Here is a 22,749-nt window from a genome sequence, read left to right as displayed (position 1 = left end):
GTTTTGATATTTACTCTTGCATCTTTAACATAGTCAGGTTTGTGTTGTTACACACTGACGTTGGACATTATGGACACAGTGAAGCTCGAGGCAGCTGTATTACCATGGCGATGGCCTACATACCTAACCAGGACCTGACAGTGTGACAATCAACAGACGGGACAGTGTGCCAGTCTGTCCTATGTATTCGCCTTAATGTAAAGATCCGTTAATAGTACAAGTAGGTTTAAATAAGCTATTTGAAAATAGTCTTTGCAGTAAGTTTCTGATAGTTAAATAAATCATTTGAAGTTAACTCCATGCGCCAGTGCATCCACATCAACTCCTACATAAGATTGTTAGTGTTTAGATTTTAGAAAATCTCTTTACCTTCAATACAAATTCAATTTGTAAATGAGAATGTTTCAAATCCAATCAATAATAATAACAATAATAATATTAATGATAATGCTGTAGAAATTTGTCAAGAAAACACAAATACTATCGATCAGGAACAGGCCACTGTAATCGATGTGGTCGACGGTCGTTTGTACATCCTCAGGCAGGACAGTCAATGGATGTCAGAGACAATTGAGCGGCGTTTATACGCAAACATGGAGCGAAATGTTGGCTCGCTACAAGAGCAGGCCTTGAAGAGAAAAGAGAGGCTAAAAGCTCTAAGAGACAAAAAAATTCATGTAAGTGCTTTGTCTGGGGATGTCTGGTTTCTTAGAAATGCAACATAGCCGGTAAACAACGCTTCATTTTGTCAGGGAGGTAGCTAACGTTAGCTGACTTAGCTTGTAGACAGCGTTAGCATAGTCGTTAAACTTAGTGAGCAAATCAGTCATAAAGTTGGTTCATGGATATGTTGATGTGCTCTGACAGGATGTAACTCTTGGTTTTGATATTTAATTTAGATCTAGTTAAACTCAACATTTACTTTACAGTTTATACGGTTTGCCTGTGCAGCTAATATCCGAAGCTAACGTGAATGGACTTCTGTCTCAGAGACAAAGATAACCTGTAGTCATGTATGAAATTTAGTATCTTAGCTAAGTCTTAGTTAATAAGAATTAACGAGACCACGTGGGTAGTTTATAACAACAGTCCTTATATATTTACCACATTGACTTAGTTTATAGATCATTGGGGAAATACCAAAATCAAACAGAAGTCACATGTTCAAATTAGCCTCTCAACTTTTAGGTATGTTATTATACTGTTTGTGCTTTTGAGGCATTTCAGGGTATTTTGTCTACACAGATTAAACCTTATGCTTCTATGTACAGTGTTTGGCAAAACCAGAGCTGTATTAATAGCTAGATTTCCTTATATTTAAGACATTTGTTGGATGTTCAGCAATGCATTTAAAAGATTGGGTCCCAATAGCTTGTTGACAGAGAGAGGAACAGGATAGATGGTGGCTGCAGGGCCAGGAGCTTTGACCTATTCTTTATGTTAGGATCTCTGCTGCCTCACAGTGATATGAATCATTTGATTTTTTTTAAGGTCTCTCACTTTATTCTGTATTTTGAACAGTTTCTCAGATTGAGATATATGGGGACACCAGTGGTTTTAAATGTCTTGAACTATAATGGAATTTCAGATGGGGAAAAGCAGTCAGAGAAAGCCTGAGGATATCAGGGAACTTCTTTAAGAAATGCTTTGCGATAAATGAGGCTATCAGCCATTTACTTTTATCAAATCTTTGAACTGATTTAACAATAAAACTTGATTCTAAAAAATATGATAGCTTGATTGTTTAGAGCCCTTCACATCCTTTGCAAACCATTCACATGTATTATGGAGGATTATATATTATATTTACTGCATATATGTTTACTGCATACATACATATGTATGTATATTAGTCTCAGTATGGTAAAATAACTTTCATGCTGAGACTGCAAAATCCACAATTCAGAGACCGATGGTCATGGCGGATGGAGGCATGCTTGAGAAACTTCTCTGTTTCATCAGTTTGTATTTTAAGTAGCATCCTGGTGATGTGTTGAGTAATTGCAGTTACTAATATCAGTTTTTACATCAGTTTCTGTTATTTTCGGAATGTATGTTGCTTAGTTTCTTGTATGTCATACTTGCTTATTGTTTTTGTTGTTGTTTTCTGATTTTTATTGTGTATCTAATGGTTTTGTAAACACACTGTTTCTATTGGTACTGTCCCATAGATGGACATGATGAGTTGATGAGGAGGCAAAGGGCAGTGGATGAGGGAAGAGATGAAGACACACATTTGTAGGGGTGTGTGTTTGAATATGTGTGTGGATGAATGTAGAGGTGAAGGTGGCGTGGAGGGAAGTTTTAGATCTCGAGATAGTAAACTTTAAAAGAAAAATGTGATAACTTGGCCGTGTGTTTGTTTATCTTTGCCCTATCAAGTTGAAATGAGTACGAAAGGTCATGGGTTAGTGAGAGGGTAGTTTTCATTTTTCAGGAGCCCACAGTGGACACAAGACAAGGACCCTTCTTTGCAGCACAGCTATAAAGTGGACACTGTGGCATGCTAGTAAAAATCCACCTCTTATGGAGGACGGTGGAGGAAGAGAGATGAGAGAATTTCACTTTCACTGCTGTAAAAGTGGATTTGAATGAAGTATGGAGATAGTTCGTTTACATGAAAGTTCTGTGGGGGACAAAAAATAACAGCACATCTCTGGCCACTGCCACACGCTGCACTGTAAAGTTTAAGTTATGTGTTAAAGGTGTTTGAGAACTCCATCTTATCAGCGGCATTGTGCATTGAGCAAATTCCGCCCATGATAAATTCACTATCACAGCTCCACATCAACACACACCTTTGGTCTCGGCCCACATGTTCTACTGGACTGAGAGCCGGTCACTTGCTCCCTGTGTTGAACCATTGAAACATTACAGTTATGCTGCTTCACTGTGACAGTCTTTCAGTTCTGGATATGATTTCTTCTTGCAACAAGAAGTGTGTAAGCCACTATTCTGGCAGTTCGACTCCAGTGTGTTTCTCTCAGCTGGTGTTGAACAGAAGCGCACTGGCTTGGCCAGCGATGTTTGATAAACGATTGTTGACATTCCTGAAGCTGGGGCTTGTTTTCCTTTTGTGCTGCACTTCAAGAATGAGTCAGTCCCCCGAATTGTTCTCGCAGGTGGACAGGAAGCCTCTTCAGGAAAATGGAAGATGGGAGGAGTTCAATATGCTTGTTACTGTTTTCACTTGGGGTCAATATAATTTTTTCCTGAATTTCTGCAAGCCTATGTCATGATTTGGATAAAGTGGATGATTTAGTGTAGGCCACAGTCTGAAATGCTGCTGTTGCTGTTATCTTTTTTGTTGTTACAGCTAGGCCTGAAGCAACAAGTGATTTGATTTTCCTAATTTAATAGGCCCAGTTCTCAAAGTTCTGCATCTCCTAAATAGCAAAATGCCTTCAGTAATCGTCAAGCTTAAAATTTAAATTTGTCATTTGAGTCCCACATGATGGCTTTTACTTTACTATTCCAGATCTCTGAAATGGGCTGATGCTTAGGTTAAGGGGCTCATCTTTTTGCCTCCCTCTCGTGTTGTTGTCAGTATTTATTGAATAATTCAATGTTTCTTTATCTCAGTATGGTACTGTGTGGTAAATTGAAGTTATTTCAAAGATGGCATGATGATATTTTAACAGGGGCAAGAGGATGAGGGGGAGCCAGAGAAGAAAAAAACTTTACTAGATGAGACTACTGAAGAGAGGCACAGGTTGGTTCATCACACCACACACAAAAATAACTGTTATTTGCTTGTTTTTGTCGTTTATTTTCATCACATTTTCAATAAAAGCACGTCATGATTTTTGCAGCCGTTGCTCAATGTTGCTCACCCCTTCAGCTGAGGCTTTTGAAGCTGCACAAGCGGAACTGAAACTGATACAGAAGTACATCCTCAGATCATCATAGTATTTATCTGACCATTATCTGAACACCATCTTCTTTTAACACCGCCCATGTCTCAGTGCAGGTTGTGAGATGCAGTGTTTACACTGGGCCGGCTCGCAGCCTCGTGCTATTAACTGCTCAAATATCCAGCAGGTTACTCAACTCAGTCAGTAGGAAGGAGCAGCCATCTTTCCTGTCCTACAGGACCTTTTTCCATTGTTTATATTTAATGACTGCACTGAGGGAGTGCCACTGTGTTTCCTCCAGTCCGACAGAACAGATCTCTCTCATGAGAATAGCAGCAGAGTCTAAAGGCCTAATTTAGACATTTGTTAGTGAAGAGAAAGGTCAGCGTTCAATGTGCTCTGGGGTTTTTTTAATCTGTGTTTTGCTCAGTTGAGACACACATCTGTAGCAGGGTGTGAGTATAATGTGTCTTGCTATTAAAATTTCATGAGAGATCAAATTTCCAAACCAAGCCATGAAACACAACAATCTCACACAAGTTATTGCTGTTCAAATGGATGATCCACAAGTTTTTAATATGTTGGGCTTTTATAGCTCTGTGTGTGTGATCATACATTCCTCCACCCCTATTCCACAAAAGGCACCAGCCACACCATGCAGCTCTTCCTGTTAAGTCTTGTTAGCGCTACTGTTTCTAGATAGACTGACAGGTAAGTAGATTTAACATAATAGGAAAGCGCAAATACGCTTCAACGAAGTTCAGAAGCCTCTAAGATATGAGCTAACTACATGTTAGCTTTAACAACCTCTGTGACTCATGTGGAAGTGAAAAGGCTGGTTGTTGTCTGGAGTTATTTTCGCTGTGGAGATTGGGGCAGGTAGATTGATAGGAGTGGGTAAACATTCAAACACTGACTCACCTCCTCTTCCACAACCGTTCACTCTAAACATTCGGAGAGGGCCATGCTTGGGTCAGTGCTGCGAATTTATCACTGGCTCTCTTTGATGCTGCAGTGTGCTTGAAGTGGAGATGTGGAAACGAACTCTTAAAGTTTGGACGCATCAAACTAAAAGACAATTGAGGGAAAAAAATCATTGATGTCAAGCTTGAAAGCAGAAAGATTACGTGTCCAGCCTGTTTTTCTCTGCCCTGCCTGTGGTGGGACTTAAGAGGGCAATGTTCTTCAGTATGTGTCTGCCCATCTGTGCTTTGGTCCTCCACCGGGGTAGTTTTTTTCTATAATGCATTATGGTGACCCCTTCACCACCCCTTTAGTGCCACAAATTCTACAGGAAATGTAGAAGTCGAAGACATTGTAAAGGATTTTGCACCAAAACTTGCTTCTCAGAGGACAATCTTTAGAGATAAATTATGGCAAGAATGGAGATATGTTTTCTCTCATGGCTCTCAGATGATGGCCTTTGCACAAGTGCCACCCTTACACCGAAACTGGGGCAATGTCAGAGCATCTGGACCTTGTAACACTGACTGCAAAATTATTGAAATCTTTTCATTCGTTTCATTGACTTTTACTTTTGATAAACATTGATGTAGTTTCCCTCTATTTTACTTTTATTTATTCATTTTATTTCTCAGGGACAGTGCAAATATAATAAATATTACTGTCAGTATGTCTCACAGTCACCTGTAGCCCTGGCCAGGTGTGAAGTTAGTGACCTAAAGTCAACTTAAAATCAAGAAACAAGTTATAAATTTTATGATTATTTCCTTCATTTTATTATAGTCGCTGTCTAAGTTCATGTCATATTTATATTACAGATGATTTTATTTCACTTCAAATAAACAAAAATAGGTGTGTATGTGTGTGTGAGTGGCAGGAGAATTCAGTTTAAGGATGAGATGGATAGAGCGACATATTTCTCCACTGAGACAGAGTCCTCAGGAGAGAGTCAGGAGGCAGAGAGAGAGATGTGTGGACGAGGAGTGGACCCCAGTCAGCCAAAGGCAGAACATGACCAGCATTCCTGCCCTACCCATACAAGGCATTGGTCTGTCTGTCAGTACCAGGGGTGGTGATAAATGTACCAAGGGTGCACCCTCTCGAGCCTCATCACAAATCCACTTTAAGCCCACAACAGCTGATAACTGTCTTGGTCCGTGCTTGGTCAGACAGTAGTTCATGGCTGCCCCTGGACTTTGGGTGTAATCGGCAGAGACGTCAACTAAACTCGCCAAGAATTCCTCTGTGTGGAGATGTGATGAAAGACTGCGTAATTCAACATCAAGGAAAGCATTCCTCAGCTGCTCGCTGCTCTCCTCAAGTCCGTGCCCAGGAGCAGGTGGAACATGTTAATCAGACGTGTTCATAGGAATAAAGAGGGACATTATACCCGACCCCCTCCAGACATTAGAGGTGCAGCTGTGTAGGATTTGCAGATGGTCTTTTATGCTCCTTAATCTCTGGTGGAATATATTTGCCTACACTGCCACCCCCTGGATTTTCACAAGTGTGCTTGGAAAAAGAGTGTGGGAGACCTGTTGACTTATAATGTATCAGTTAGCATCTCTTACCAAACCTACCACTAAAAGTAGACTTGTGTGACTGTGTATTTTGGTCCTCAGAGAGCTGAAGCTGAGGAACTACACGCCGGAGGATGAAGAGCTTAAGGGGAGGCAGGTGCCCAAAGCCAAACCTGCATCAGGTGAGAACTCTTCAGTCATTAACAAGCTTTGGAAAAAAAAAAACATCAACTCAGATGATTTTAATGTCACAGTGCCTTTCTGTTGAGTGCTGTTAGTATCATACTCATTACTTTGCTTCCAGGAAGGTCATAGCACATGAGTGTTGCCCACTGCTGCCATTATCATGTATCCATTATGACTCATGATGTGTATTCTTTGCTTGCAGTGGAGGATAAAGTAAAAGACCAGTTAGAGGCTGCTCATCCAGAGCCCATCATTGAAGAAGTGGTGAGTACTCTTTTCCGTCTAAGTGTAATTTCCTCTTTTGAAGAAGCATAGCAGTTGTGGTGGTTGTAGTTGCCATATTCAGCTGTTCTCTTTCCACAGGATTTGGCCAACCTCGCCCCAAGAAAACCAGACTGGTACGAGCTTTTTTGAAAATGATTTTCCGACCTGTGCAGTGCATAAAGTCAAAGACGATTTGTTACTGACATTGTCTTTTTGTTGATTCTGAATCTAGGGATCTGAAGCGTGATGTTGCAAAGAAACTGGAGAAGTTGGAGAGGAGAACGCAGAGAGCTATCGCTGAGCTCATCCGTTAGTATTTCCCATTTCAGGTTTTTGCGTTTTATCACTGAATTTTGCTGTCACCATAGAGACAGGCCTGTCTGAGCCGGCCGTGAATTATTAGGCTAATTGCTTTGTGGTTTCCAGACTCCACGGAGACTCGAAGCCATCTGATAACATCAATGGTGTGATTCCTCCACTGATGTGTGAGCCACATTCTAAAAATAGGCGTGAGCTTTCGCAGAGAACGCAGAACAGGTTTCAAAGTTAAGGCTGTCCCTCATCGTAATGTGTGACAGACTGATTGCTCATTTCCATTGCATTTCTGTGAACATGTGTACTCACAATAACACAATTAATACATTACAGTTCATAATGGCATTTAAATATAAATAACAGTCAGTCACTTCAGATCAGTCATAGGGATGCTTGGTTACAGGGTGTCAGTGGTGCATGTTATCCACCCGGCCTGAATGAAACCTTCATCAGCATCATGACCAATATTCAGGATCCACACACAGACTGACAGTGAGTGTTTGTGTGTGTGTGTGCAGGCGATCGTCTCCAAGGCAGTGACCAGGAGTTGGCCGCCGTGGTGGGAGCTGTCAGAGTGGAGGAGGGAGACTCAGACTGAATCTAAGATGTGATTACAGAAAAAGATTACAGAGGAGAGGCCTTGGTTTGCTGGGACTGTTCTTTCACATCTGTGTCGCGCTCAAAGAGACGTCCACTTACCTCGCTGCAAGGAGTGAAAAGACGTTTTGGCAGGTCTTCATGTTCCCTTCGAGTCCTACCTTGTCTCGATGCATTACTACATTTGAATATGTAGTAGTACATTCACTTTATGTGGTTTATTGATGTGCATCAATGTTTTGTTGTAATTTTTATATTTCAAGTAAAAGAATGTGATGTTTTCAAATGTAGGATTATTATTTTCATGCATTTTGCCTTAATTGGAAAGTCGGGGTGGTCCTATATCACGCTATTTGTAATTTTATATAATGATATCAATATATATTGTGATGTGATACATTCTGCAGAAAAACACTTCATCACAGTGATGCAAAAATTGTATAAAAATTTTCCTAAAATGCATCCAGATATGTTCAAGGGACCACAGTGAAACAAACATGTCCCCTCCTGATGGGGTGCAGTAGACAATCCGGAAAGGAAGTGAAAGGGTCCAATGAGAGAAAAGACGCTTTTTAAATACATCATATTTATTCAGAAAATTACCTGAATCATCATGAAGTGACCCCTATCGTAGTTACTGCAACATCAATGACTTGCTACACTTGAATCAGGAGTTCGTGCTGATTCAGTGGGTGATAAATAGAACAATGATGAACAGTTAACAGCAAGCTGTTTTTGGTATGACATTCACAAGTGATATCTATTGCAAGCACCTAAATACCTGTTTTCAACGGAAACACTCACAGTAAAGTGCATCTTCTGTCACGTAGGCCCAAACTGTCTCCTCGATGAGGAGGATATTGCACAGTTCATTGCATTACCACTCTTAATACAAGGCCACCTGCTCTCTTTCTTCTTTTCCCAAGAGGCGAGTTATCAAGGCTCCAAAGAGGAACGGAAAGCGCTCTTCTGAAGTTCACAAAAACACCACTAATATGTGACTTAAGTGTCATTGAAATGCTTCTGACATAGTTTTGCTACAAAACAGAGTCTCCTACACACTACAACCTCCAAAAATATGCAACATTGGAGATGAAGCTCACAAACTACAGACATTTATAGCAAGATGATTAATACAGAAAAAACTGAAGTGTTGTGGCTCCGGAAGCTTGATGAACCTGTTTGAACATAATGCTGCACTAAACACTGCAAGAAACCTCACAAGGCTGACGAGATCGTATAAGATAAATCCTGGGTTTTGGCATTTAATAAAACGGAAAGTGAGATATTGTAGTTCAAGGAAGCAGCCAATCTTAAACCATGGGGGAGTCAGAGGTTGTTATGGCACTGGAATAAATACTCCTGCATGCAGATTACTTAATGATAAAGGCTTACCACTTGTCAGAAGCAGAAAATGCAAGGAGGAGGCCGATATCCTCAATGCCTAACCTCCATCAAAGGTTGGCATTCAGGTGCCACACGGACCTCCACACATTTAGCCCTTGAGCAGGATTGCTGTTGATCTCATTGACGCTGTAGCATTATGATTGATCGGTAGGGTGGATGATAATCTCGCTGATGCATTTGTGGCTTCCTGGTCATCACTGGGACCAGGAGGCGGGTGATTCCAGGCTTTCAGTCGCACTGTCCGCCACCAGACTCGATCTTCCTGGCTGCAGGACCCAGCTCCACCTTGCAAACCCTCTGGGCAAACTTGAGTGAGCAAAGTGTCTCTCCCACATTGCTCTCCAGTGCAGACACCTTCAGAAGAAAAGTTGAAACAAAACAAGGCTCATAACAAGCATCAGAAAGGATGCAATTTACTGCCATACTTCTAAAAATCTATACATTCGGAGCAGCAATCTCACCTGCACCACCATGACAGTCTTGCTGCCTTTGCCCAGGGAGTCTTGTAATAAGTACGTGAGGCGAGAGTTCCTGAAAGGGATATGAGTCTGCCGAGCTCGCAGTGCCTGAATTACGTCCCCCAGTGCCAGCAGGGAGCGGTTGATATTCTGGGCCTCTTTCAGCCTCTCTCCCTCTGCACCAGACTTCCATACCCTCTCTGAGCCAGCCAGGTCCACCAGGTTCAACTTGCCTGTGGACAGAAATGTTAATTCAGAGAAAAGGTGAAGCCATGAAGGCAAGTCATCTCTGGATCTAAATCCTGATCAGAAGCTTCCCTTTTGTGCCCTTTCTCTCTCTCCACCTTCTTTCTGCTTAAAGACTATAGATGCTGACAACGATGTCCCTCAGGTATTAATAAGGAGCCTTTCCTACACTTTCCCTGTTGAAGGTGAAATGCATGTGTGACTGACCGGTGGTTTTGGACCCGGTGGCGAGGTCAGTGCCCTGAACGGTGATGCAGAGCAGAGCGTGGGAGCGGGAGCTGTGCTGGTTCATCTGAGTGCCGAAGGTGATCCTGTTCCTCCGGGCTGTGGCTAAAATCTTCACACAAACAGGAATAATCAGTATCAGTGTAATGTCTCGTTTTTAAAGTGGAGCATGGCTTGTTTAAAACACACTGCGTCACCTTCTTGATGTGCTGAAAGCTCTTAACTTCGATGACCCTGAGGCCCGGAACATGCAGCTGTCCTGTTCCGTCCGGGTTGATTTTTATGTCCAGTTTTTCTCCGTCCTTACTCAGCAGGTCTCTGAGAAGCAAAATATAACACCATCAATAAAACAAACAATGTCGAGTAGCCGTAAATTTGGCTGTCTGGTGAGAAAGTGCTGCATGCTGTACCTTAGCACCTCGTTGTAGATCTCCACAGAGCTGACAGTGACGGTGTAAGACCACATGTCCTTCCTCTCCTCGATCTCACTGAAGAGATGCTTCAGGGCTCGCTGGTTGATGCCTGGGTTCTCCACACTGCCCTGAAAATCAGAGGATTATCAGCCTGCATCCTGTATTATGGATCATCACTCAATGGCTACAGTAACGCTGTCCAACTAGACGAACATACCTCCATGGTGTACGTTTTTCCAGAACCAGTCTGCCCGTACGCGAATATGCAGACATGGTAGCCATCGATGCAGGACGTCACCAGAGGCTCAATCTCCTGAAAGACCTGATGAAACCAAACAAAGGGTTAAAGTTCTTGCTGCGACTATATTTCCTGCACATGCTGTTCATTTGCATACCTCCTCCTGTGTGGCCTGAGGGTGGAAGACCTTGTCCAGTTCAAAGATGCGACCTTTTCCTTTGTTCAGCACGTTGAGCGAGGACTCGTTGTTGGGGTCCGTCGTCACCACCACAGACTGGCCCTCCTCGTGCTGGTCCTCCTTCAGCACAGGCTTCACACGGCACAGCACGCGGATGTTGCCTGAAAACAAGGCGGCCCAGTTAATGACACAGATTTCTTTTTCTGCAGTGACTTTTATTTGTCTTCATACCTTTCAGCTCCACCAGCTGCTCATGGTACTTCCTGCGCAGCGCAACCTCTTTCCTATATTTCTCCAGAAGATCTTTGTTGGCTTCAGACATCTCACTGATAGCTGCTGAAATCTGCCACAGACAAAAGACAGCCAAAGACTGCTTAGCAGGCTTGTCAGTTTGGTGAGATTAGCTGTTCCACTACACAGAGGGGACTGAGTACCTGTTTTTTTGCATCACTGATAGCTGCTCCGTAAAAGTCTGAGAAGTTTCGAACCTGGCTCCTCAGACTGGTGTAGTCTGTCTTCATGGAGCGCAAAGTTGGAGGGAGTGCTGTCAGACGCTTCTGCAAGCCTGACAAAAATAAAAACCTATGTAGAATCACGCTGAAATACAGTTTTGTATCAATAAATCTTTTCGAAAGGACTAGTTTGACATATTTAGGAAACATGCTTATTTGCTTTCTTGTTGATGAGAAGCTTGATACCACTCTCATGTGTCAGTTAAAGGTAAAGTACAGCCTTATCTTAGCATAGACTGGAAAGAGAAAGAAACAGCTGGCATGACATGATGTTATATTTTGTTTGTTTAATCCGTACAAAAACTGTAAAAATACCAAAATAACATTTTTACACAGGCTTATGCATGAGAACATTTCTTGGACAGGTGCTGTGACTTCCTGGCGTCTTTGCTGACCACCTGGGAGCCTTGTGATGGCAAGGTGCTCCAGGAAGTCACTGCACCCAGTCAAGAAATAGTCTGACCCATAACTCCCCTGTAAAAGCATAAGGTGTTATTTTTACACTTTCTGCGTGGATTACACAAATGAGAAATGTTGTTAGGCAGATTTTGTTTGATTTGGACAATGCTACACCAGCAGACACGAGGGCGGTATTAATCTTCTCATCTCACCCTCAGCACAAAAATAAATAGGTTAATTTTGCAAAATGATGAACTTTGTCTTCAAGGACATTTTTCTTTCATTTTCTTGCATGCAGAATCCAAGATCTCCTTCTTTGGGGTTTTAAAGGTCCAGTGTGTAGGATTCAGTGGCATCTAGTGGTGAGAATATACAAATGAACACCCCTCGCCTCACCCCTCCCATTTCAAGTGTGTAGGAGCACAAAACTCATGAAAGTCACTCTCTGCAGTGTGTGTCTGGTTTGTCTGCTCTGGGCTAGTGTAGAAACATGGCAACATGGTGGACTCTGTGGAAGAGGAGCCACTCTCTCTGTGAATATAAAGAGCTCATTCAAAGGTAACAAAAGCACTTTTTTTTTTTCAGGTGATTATACATGAATCCATATGAATATTATATTCCATTTCTGCCAAAACATCCCCTAAATCCTGCACACTGGTCCTTTAATTAGGCAGCGTTCGGTGTAACTCACTGAAGAATTGGTCCTGCAGGTTCTGAAAGTGCTCGGCTGAGCAGCTGGCAGCAGCCTTCACAGCTTCCTCCTTCCTTTCCTCCAAGTGGCCAATCTCTTTCAACAGTTCCTCTCTCAGTTTACCAATTTCTCTCTCATACGCTGCAATCTGTAAAAGGTTCAGCACAGCAATTTGTCAATCTGTCAGCTCGACGGGTCCAATCTGTGCAGGTTCAGCTCTGTAATGAGTTCATCTGTCAATAAAATTGATCCAGGTTGTGAATTTCCAGCAGCAAAGTGGAAACTTCCTCTTTCTGCCTGTGATTTTCTCTCCTCTGATCATCTGTTCTCTAAACACCGAGTGGTTTATTCATCCCTCTAGACTTTGTCAACTCTGTCTCTTTCACTTTTTAAAATTAGAGTTGATGGCACCAGGAGGACCATCTGTGATGTGTTGCCTCTTAGTGGCCAGCAGCCAACAGTAATAATTTGCGTACTGATGGATATTTAGCATCATTATAGAGCATTATTGTCAAAAGCCCACATGATGGCTCACAATTTATGTCCAGCTTGTTTCTGCACAATGATTTACATCCCAATACACAGGTCATATACATCAAGTACAAACTGCTTTATACTGTATAAAAAATCAGTTTAATCCGCTGGTGTGTGTGTGTATTACTGTGTTTGTTTACTTTAAAGCAGATAAGACAGGTAAGAATTCAAGGCAAGCTATTTACATGTGATTGTGCAGCCTCTGTTACCTTGTGCTGAAGATTACAGCTGTATTCATCGGACTTCCTGATTTGCTCCTCCAGCTGTTTGCACCGCTCATTCTGATGGGTCAGCTTTTCAGACAGCAGCTCATTCCTCTGTCTGGCTTTAGTCAGGTGCTTTAATGTGGCGGGTGATTCCACCTCCACAGTCTGGGTGACATACTGAGAGAGAAAACACATCTGATTCATCTACTCCATTAACATGAAAAACAAGGAGGCAGTGCGTATTTAATTGCAGTTTTGTTTTTTTGTTCCTTCTTTATAATTAACGTTGATGTGTTTCCAGTCAACATATCTCACTCTCAAATCCAACAAAAAGCTGTTTTATAATTCAACAGCTCCAAAGCCACTCGGCAGTGTTCAAATCTATTTCGATAGCCAGTTCAGATGGGACTCACCTTCACCACTGGCTCCTTGCCTCTCTCTCTGTCCAACTCCAGCTGCAGCTCCCTCACTCGCTCCTCTCGTTTCCTCAGCTCCTCTCCTCTCCTCCACTCGCTTTGTTCGCTCTGTCGCTCCAGGTGAGAAAGCTGCTCGGCACGCTGCTGCAGGGACATCTCCAGCTGCTGCACTCTGCTGCGGAGGTTTTCATTCTCCTAGCACAGCGCATAAAACAAAGTACAGTACAAGCATTGGAGTTAGCGGCAGCAGTGGAGGAAGTATTCAGATGAGTGAAAGTCCTGAAAGTGTTGAAAGTACAAAGACAATATAATAAATGTTTTACCTCATCATCTTCATTGATTTCTGTAAATATCTGTTTATTCTGAATTTGATGCAGCAACATATTTCAAACAAGTTTGGACAGGAGCAACAAAAGACTGGGAAAGTTGTGGAATACTCCAAAAACACCTGTTTGGAACATTCCACAGGAAAACAGGTTCATTGGTGAGAGTATCATGAGTGAGTGTCCTAACTTTTTTAGAATCTGGGTTGTATCTGCAGCCGTCAGACAATGGTAGTGCCTCGGCAGCACGTCAGTGAGCTCTCAGCTGTGCTGGTGCGTCTCACCTTGATGAGCATGGTGCTGGACTGGGAGGGGATGGCTGACAGCTGCTGCAGGAGGCCTTGGGTAACGCTCAGGCTCTGTTTCAGACTCTCGTTCTCTGCTGATAGACACAGAACCCGCTTCTCTGAGTCTGTGGCCCCCTGAGGAAATGAAACATGAGGTTCAGCATAACAATGAGAGATGCATCAAAACTGAATTCTTTGCCATGTTAATTCCTCACACATACAGTGTTTCTTCATCATAGATGTGTTATTTGAGGTGCTATACTAGGGGTGCTGAGCATTTCTACAGGATGGCATTTTATTCAGTGGGTGTGGGGATACAGCTTTGCTGATGACATGGAAAGTGACAAAGGCTTGACAAATGATTAAGTCAATAGTTCACAGCGCTTACAGTGGCCGTTCTCAGTCTTGACAGCTCCTCCTCGCGCTCCTCTATGCAGCTCTTGAGCTCATCAATCTGTGCAAGACATTTACACAATTAAAAGTTACTAACACAAGTTTGATGTCAGAATTTTTATTTAACCTTTTTTTTGAACAGGACGTCTCTTGAGATGCATCATGTCTTTTAAAGAGACAGACCTGGCCATAGTGGTCGTGTAGGGTACATTACACAGAGCCACATAAAAAATTTACAACACTCACATATATGCATGATGACATGAGACATCCTTCATTTATGAAGGTATGCATATACAGTAATTATGTGTCTCCATAAGTTATGACACCTTCTCTTCCCCAATACTTATGGGCATGAAATAATAAAGCATAACATAATGGAGATTTTGTCATAAATAATTCATACTTTTAAACAGAAGAACTTGTGCTTTTCAATTCATTATTAATGCATTTCAGACAGGCTTTTTTTCCTAAAATGGATATAGCATTTGTGATTTAACTAACATGCAGCATCATACCTGCTGCTGAAAGGTCTGTATGCGAGAGTGTCGGTCTCTTTCCTTCTGCTCCAGCTGGGAGTGCAGCAGACGCAGTTCTCCCCTCAGCTTACTCCTCTCACCCTGCAGACCGTACAGAGACTCCACCAGCCTGTGGACGCCAGCTTGTGTCCCTGTGTCACCGCTGGGCTCACCTGGGGGACATAAATAAGAAAAACGACAATCAGACTCTCCATCGGCAGCAGCAAAAGAACCTTCTGCCATCTTCGGATGCGTATTCACATTAGGCCTCACAGAACAGCAAATTTCCTTTGAACTTCCTCTGACCTGTTTTCTATATGTAATCCTTTCAGTTATGACTAATTTCCACAGTACGCTTGAATGTTTGCGTTTGTGTGTAATATTAATGAACATTAAAGATGCACTTAAAGCTCTTTCACACACCATGCAGTCACTCCGCAGTGAAGTAACATTATCATTGCCGTGTTTCCACTCTCGAATCTCAAGGGCAACTTCACAGAACCAATATAGGATTGCTGAAGCTTCTCACGTGAAGGCCGGAACATGTGCAGAGCCAAAATTCACATCTGTATATACGATGCAACAACCCGCTAAAACTCCTCTATCGTTCACCAGGGACCTGAGCAGCATGGCCAGCAGCGTTTTAATCTCCCTCCTCCTCAATGATTTATCGGGCTCTGTCACCTCTGATTTCCATTGCAGGGCCTTATGCTAATTCTATCTCCACGCCATGTCAGGTTTGCTGTGTCACAGTGGTGCAAGGAGAGGTGGTGGTGTCAGGAAAGAAGAAAAACATAAAGAGGCTGCAGCTGTGCATCAGGGGTGTTGATGCAAACGTGCTTGCAAGAGAAGTGAAAAGTCTGTGAGCTGTTCTGGTCTTGTAAGAAAACCTATTTCCTTTGACTGGAAAGCAGATGATAAAGATTTTTCTAAGAATTTTGATTTCTTCTTGGTGAATGACCACTGAATGGAGAACCAGGCGCATTGCACAAGTGGTGGAAATTCTGCACATCCAACAGGCACGGGATCACTCCTCCACTTAGGCCTGCACCTTGCATTACAGTAAATAAACAAAGCGAACAGCCTTGTAACACTGGGACAAGGACTCCGGGCTATTTTTAGTCCAACACAAGTACACGTGGCACCTTGCATGTGCCAGACCTTGTAAGTGCATTTGCAGGGAATAAAACAGCACTCTCAGCCATGTTTTATTCATGACAAAGAGCCACAGAGTCACAATCCAAGTACCAAAGACACCCACCATGTAATCATGTATCTTTGTCCTGTGACTAATGAGAGTCAGTGCACATGAGGTCCTCTGCTTAAGCACACCTCCACGGTGAGGTTCATAGAGAAACTGGTCTGGTTATCATACAATCTGACATATTTCTCTAAGGCTGCATCAGTCAGCCTGAGGACAGGAATGTGATCTGACTACAACTTCACGGAGCCATGCAAGCTTAACAAGCTGTGCACACGTGCACAGAAAAGTGATGTAAGACACTGCAGTTGGCACATCCAACCTTCTGCTCTGAGGTCAAAGAACCATCTGGTCAAATCTGAAACACAGCAGACACCGACATCTAAAGCCATGAGGTCAATTGCAGCAGTGAAGTGTTAGTCTGGCCAGCTTGACTTGGACCAACACACACATAATCTAATCAGTCTGCTCTTTTGCTGATGTCTGTGTTCCTCCATAAAAAAGGTGTCCCTGGTTAAAAAAAATCTAATCTCAGGCCAACAGTGGAAAAACACTTAAGTGAATTACATAAGGCATCGCCTAAAAAAATTATGAATTTAGAAAAAAATCCCTTCCTTTGAATGAACTTCTCAAATCCAGCTCACATTTTTACACAGTAATGGAAAACTATAGATTCCCACAGCTGTAAAAGAAAGCACCAAACATCCTAATCTATACTACGTAAGATGATGGACATACGCCTATTATGACGAGCGTGTGAAACTGTCCTCCTAATCCACCTTCCTCCATCCATCAGATAATCTCATTGAATCTTAAATCTCATATCGATTTAAATCCACCTTTAGTCCCCTGTGCCATTTCATGCTCCTATTTTCATGCCATCTACTTCTGTGTGGTTATTAAAAAAGCCATAATGACCTCTGCTTCTCTCTGCTTTTCATCATATCCACACCCACCATGTGGAAATGTAACCCATCCTGTCTTGCACCTTGATTTCATCCTCCCCCACACATTTCTTTCCTCTCTCCTCCCCCTCTGCAGCCCTTCCCTTTCTCCCTCACCCTCGCTCAATGGACTGGGGGTCTGCTGCTGGCTGATGGCCTCCTCTAGGCTGCTGATGATGCTGTTCTTGTCCCTGAGACGCTGGCGGTAGGACGCCCGCAGGGCTTTCATCTGCCGGCGGTGCTGGACGCGGTGCCTCTTCAGCTGGACCCGGTACTGGTCGGCCTGCTGCTGAAGCTGCTGGAAATGGGAGTACTGCTCCAGAAAAGTCAGCAAGTGGGACATCACCGCCACCAGGGGAGACTCTGACAACTGGGCAGCACAGAAGCACACATACACACAAGGTTTAGTGACACCGCAGAGGCTCCTATTTGGGGAACTGCAATTTATGTTCCTGCATCAGACGAGCTGCTGAGTCAAGGTGATGACACAGTTTTGCCACCTTTCCTGTTGTTTCCAGCTGAACTTGTGAGGCCCTCCTCTTCTCAGCCTCCTGCTTGAAGGACAAAAAGGCAGCCAGAGGAGTGCATGCTGGGATTTCAGGGCCGTCTTTCTCATCCTCATCACTCAGAGATATTTCATCACTGTCACTGCTGCTGCCTGGATTACAACAAATCACATAAATAATTAAGAGTAAAGGTATGCACTAATTAATCAATTAATAGAAACTATCCATATCATGAATAATGTATCATTCCTCTGTGTTACATAGCAGCCTTTATGTTGGACTATAAATATTCTGAAACGCCATCTGAGGACTCACTTGACTCACTAAGCTGAGCACAAGCCTTTTTTCCCATTTTGGAGGTGTGGCCATCTCTCCTTCTGCTCCCTGTTTCCATGGAAACAGGTCCTGGCTCCTGAGAACAGTAACATATATGAGGGTCTGACAGTAAAATACACATAAATATTTACACATTGCATACATAGAAATGCAGCCAAAGGGCAGAACGATGACACCACTAATTTCTACGTCCTTTATGATGGAGACCATAGCCTTTTCTGTACGGTGAGGTGGGAGGTGACGCATGCATGTTCCTCGCGTAAAATGTTTTCCCAAAGAGGACCCCTGAGGCTTGACTTGATGTGGCTAGACGTACGTCTGAGGAAGCTCCACACGCCCCCTCCAAGGCTTCCTCCTCCTCCTTCTTAAAGACAGTGTAGAAGATGTAGACTAAAAGGGAGTAGAAGGCATACATCTCCACGCTGTCCAAGAGTCCCTGTGAATGACAGATGAACTCAATAATCACATAAACCTTTACCGTGGTGCAGCAAAGGAGGAGTTACCCTGCTGTTATTTTAACACACAAATTGACTGATTATCAAAGGATGCATGATGATGCTGGTCTCGACTTCTCCACAGGTTCGCTTAATCATTCACCCCATCCCATCATGCACAATGCCTTATCTTCTTTACCTTATCACATATCGTCTCCTCTTTGGTGATGACAATCTGACATTCCAGCCATTTGAATTCCCCTTTCACTCTCCATCTGTGTTGTCAATGACAAATCTTCCCATGCAGCCCTTATCCTCAGAGCTGCAACAGCATCCCCGCGCTGCGTGCAGCTCCTGTTACTCCCTCTCCGCCGTTCTCTCTCCACCCCTTTCTCCTCCTCTCCACTTTGCTCCATCTACAGGCTGCATCTGCAGCGAGCATGCTCAGTGCAGTTTCCTGATCCGCTGCAGTGGTGGAGTGACAGATACAGAGTGGAGACTGATTGAGCTCTGGGGGGGTTGATGCTGATAACAGCAGCTAGAGGCAGAGGTGGATGAGATGTGCCAGATTCCAGGGGCTCATAAAGATCAGAAAGTGCAGCATAATGCAGGTGCAAATATTGAGCTGTTTGCAAAGTAGCACAGCAGTGATAAGTGATGCAAGAGCTGGACAATTGAACATGAGCAAAGAGATCTTTAGAATGCAATGCAGTATTACATAACTGGGGTGATTTTTTTTTTTAGAAACATCTATATAATTTACTCAAGTTATGTTGACTTCCTATGGTGAATATTAACAAAAGTTTTAATGGCACTTTCTTAACAACACGCAATTAAATAAAATATTAAAAGTACAACATGAACATTTTTGTTACACAGCCCAAAAAAAAAAAAAAAAAAGACATGAACTGAATGATGAATCAAAGCACAGCCAGCACAGACGTCATGAACATTCTGGCACTTCAAACACACAAATATGCACTAAATTATTGAATACCTTGAAAGTGTCTCTGGTCACCTGTGCCCTGAGGTCTGGAAAAGGCACCGTCCAGCCGACAGGCACAGAGCCACAGATGCTTGTACGCTTACTGCAGCGAAACTGCTGAGGCAGCTGCTCGCAACTCTGAAATCCTGAGAGAGAATCTGCAGCGTCCACTCCAAATCTCTGTAAAGAACAGTAACATCTCGCAAGGACAACACTGTGGACAAACCTCATCTAAGTGATGCTGAGTGAAACAGATGGGGTCATTTCTGTTGACATCACAGCCACTGAAAACCAAGGAAGTACTAAAAAGTGCATTGATAAGTATCACATGGGCTTGATGAGGTAAAAGCAGGGCCAAGGTTTTAGACCACTGCAGATATTTAAACAGTGATACTGCTGAGGCTGCAGAACATATGGGACCCAGACTCGAAGGCATCTGGATGTTTTTGGAATACACAACACTAAAACTGTTAGCAGATAGATGTGAGGAGGATTGTAACAGCCTCAGAGTGAATACTGCCTGCTACACATTCTTGGAAATAATGCTGGCTGCATCAAAGTGAAATTGAATAGCTTGTTCAATGTCACTGAGTCACTTCCAGTGTATAAAAAAAACATATTGCTGCACCACAGCGATGCAGAATGCCACCATGAGCTATCAGTTGTGAACTGTGGTCACGTACTCTCATGCAAATGAGTTTGCTCAGTGGTATCTGGGTTTTGTCTAATCCTGTGCTCTTATTCAAATGGAATTCATATGAAGTTCAGCCACAGTCTCGGTTTAGCAGCTGCACTAAATTCTAGTAAAACACCCGATGCATGACGGGATGTGGTGATGCAAAGAAACTACAAGATCAGATTTCTAAATGATTTCTGAAATACTTGGAAATTCCATCTCCGGTGTGACTCCCCATCACTAACGGACGATTTGACTGTTTTTTTTGCTTTAAAAGACCAAGTGACACAGTCCTAATTGCTTTGCTTAATAGTAACTGTATTCTGTCCTTAAACAGCCACGTGTAAAACAACAGTACATCTCAGTGTATGCAACATTAGGAACTGGTGCTGCTGTTTTATTGTTAATGTTGATTAATCCACCAAGCCCATCGATTCTTTTTAGATTCATCATGTCATCTATAATGTGTCAGAAAATTGTAGAAAAAGCTTGCCATTACCCAGAGCCCAAGGTGAAAACTTCAAAATGTTTTGTCTTAAACCCAAAAATATTTCATTCATAATAACATAACAAAGAGAAAAGCAGGAAATCCTCACATTAGAGATGCTGGAACCAGCTGTTGTGTGGTATTTTTGCATGATCATTAATAATTGCTGGATTAATCCATTATCAAACTCGTTGCCATTTCATTGTCTGTCCGTTGACAGATACAAGATAAATTTGTACATTTTAATCTGTTCTTTTGTATGTGATGCTTTCATGTTGTGTTGAATGATGCTCTGTCAGTTCTGTTGCACTATGAGGTCATCAAGGCAAATTCCTAACAACGCTTGTTGTAATGGCAATAAATCTTCCTCACAAATGTCCTGAAAGTCTTTTAAGTTAGGCACATTATTTTTTGCATAGGTCAAATTTGTCACCTGACAGTCCATAAATAATCTCAGATCCCGACTTATCATACAGATCCCTATTCATGTGCTAAATACCCATGTTACACCGGTCAGTCACATCCAACAGAAACTTGCTGAGGGCCTGTGTGGAGGCCCAACAGCCAAGAGACATGGAACCTTTTAAAAGCCACTTGATGAGTTCCTCAGTTGCAGGTGGAGAAATGAACACAGCTAGAGTGTTTGTCCCATCTCTTGGAGCCACAAGCAGCGGGAGGCTGAGGGCCACACCGCCCAAGGCCCCTAAAGCATTACCGGCAAACAGGCACACCGTCAGGCAGCAGGACAGGGAGGACAGGCCCAGGCAGCGTGCCATCACTGTGACAGTATCTGCTGAGAGCCAGTCATGCAGTCCCAGCAGCAGACAAGAGCCACACAGGAGAATATGTGCCGTGTTGTGGTCTTCGCTGAGCCACAGGAAGTCAAAGGAGACCAGCGCTGGAGCCAGAACCTCCCCGGCCCACTCTGCTTCTCTCTGGATGGAGGTGAGGTATGAGCTGGAGGGATGGAAGATGCAAAGTGCTGCAGAGAGTCCAAGCAGGAAAAGGCCTACAGAAGGAGCCCTGTGGTCCTGCAGAGAGACAGAGACATTTTGTACATGGACTCACTGATTAGAACAGAGATGCCAGCCATGGAGAGTTAAGATTACAGATATTGATTGTCTATTGCAAATAAATATGGCAATTTAGCTGAAAAACACCCAACAGAGAAAAGAATCAGTGAAAGAAGCGTAGTTTTTTAACTGTAAATAATTATTTTCCGTATGAATGACTTTTCCAATTATTTTCCTTGATTAATAGATTAATCGTTCGGTCAATAAAATGTAGGAAAATAGTGAAAATTCACGATTTGTCGGAGCAAGACAGACATTATTCCCCGGTAGATTGACTAATTGGTTGATCGGGGGATGGTTTCAGCCCCAGAAGTGCATAAATTGCAACATCGCCCATCTTTATTGACGCTACACTAAATGACACCCACCTTAAAGAGTGTATGAGACGCGTGAAGCGCTGTAGCAGTCAAAATGATGTTAGAACAAGATGTGATGAACTCTGGTATACAGCACGCCATTGATCCTGAAGACGAGTGGCATCCGTGCAAACGTCCACGATATTGACAACGCTCCGTTATTAGCGGCTGCGGAGAAAGCTAGTTCTGATGAATGTCTCTGAAGTTAACGACCACAACTGTAGGACAAATCTGCCTGTAGTCTAGTATTTTGTGGTGTCAATGGCCAGCTATACCCAGAGCACATGAGGTCAAACTTCAGCAAGAACACTTACACCTTTGTTTTGACACGTGACAAATCCGGATATGGACAGTGCGCAGGCGCGTAGAGATGCTTTCAATGCTGCTCGTAAATTCTGAACGATTCCAGTATGACAAAGTGCACACGGAGGTCTGAATTTGACTGACTTTTTGAGAATACCGTGAGTATTGATTTCTACATTTTTTAAAACGCATTTACGTGTTTTTGAATGACACTCTGCTCTACAAATGAACTTGAAATAAATGTATGTGACTAACTATCTAATTAACTAGAAATGTGTCAATTGAAATACATTTCTATTTTGTTA

General features: G+C 42.8%; 2 protein-coding genes across 2 annotated transcripts; one reads left to right on the top strand and one right to left on the bottom strand.

Annotated features, from left to right (window-relative positions):
* Positions 1-558: 558 nt before the first annotated feature.
* ccdc12 (coiled-coil domain containing 12) lies at positions 559-7,982 on the top strand. The gene is made up of 7 exons (XM_076737047.1): positions 559-677; positions 3,642-3,712; positions 6,440-6,519; positions 6,726-6,787; positions 6,887-6,921; positions 7,020-7,096; positions 7,621-7,982. The coding sequence occupies exons 1-7, from the start codon at positions 594-596 to the stop codon at positions 7,698-7,700; spliced, it is 489 nt and encodes a 162-aa protein (XP_076593162.1). The 5' UTR covers positions 559-593; the 3' UTR covers positions 7,701-7,982.
* A 286-nt stretch (positions 7,983-8,268) lies between these two features.
* LOC143324495 (kinesin-like protein KIFC3) lies at positions 8,269-22,466 on the bottom strand. The gene is made up of 22 exons (XM_076737046.1): positions 22,154-22,466; positions 19,562-21,743; positions 18,764-19,029; positions 18,447-18,566; positions 18,110-18,206; positions 17,789-17,946; positions 17,406-17,658; positions 15,144-15,316; positions 14,621-14,686; positions 14,230-14,367; positions 13,620-13,817; positions 13,210-13,383; positions 12,467-12,614; positions 11,299-11,429; positions 11,096-11,207; positions 10,844-11,025; positions 10,666-10,770; positions 10,446-10,576; positions 10,233-10,353; positions 10,018-10,147; positions 9,568-9,797; positions 8,269-9,460 (listed from the first exon to the last, which is right to left on the bottom strand). Exons 4-22 carry the CDS (start codon positions 18,543-18,545, stop codon positions 9,335-9,337), a joined length of 2,772 nt encoding a protein of 923 aa, XP_076593161.1. The 5' UTR covers positions 18,546-18,566; positions 18,764-19,029; positions 19,562-21,743; positions 22,154-22,466; the 3' UTR covers positions 8,269-9,334.
* Positions 22,467-22,749: the final 283 nt, after the last annotated feature.

This window comes from Chaetodon auriga, chromosome 8 (genome assembly GCF_051107435.1).
Source record: "Chaetodon auriga isolate fChaAug3 chromosome 8, fChaAug3.hap1, whole genome shotgun sequence".
In the NCBI taxonomy this organism is placed as follows: domain Eukaryota; kingdom Metazoa; phylum Chordata; class Actinopteri; order Chaetodontiformes; family Chaetodontidae; genus Chaetodon; species Chaetodon auriga.
The sequence above is the reverse complement of the archived record's forward strand: the minus strand, read 5'-3'. Positions and strand labels throughout refer to the sequence as shown.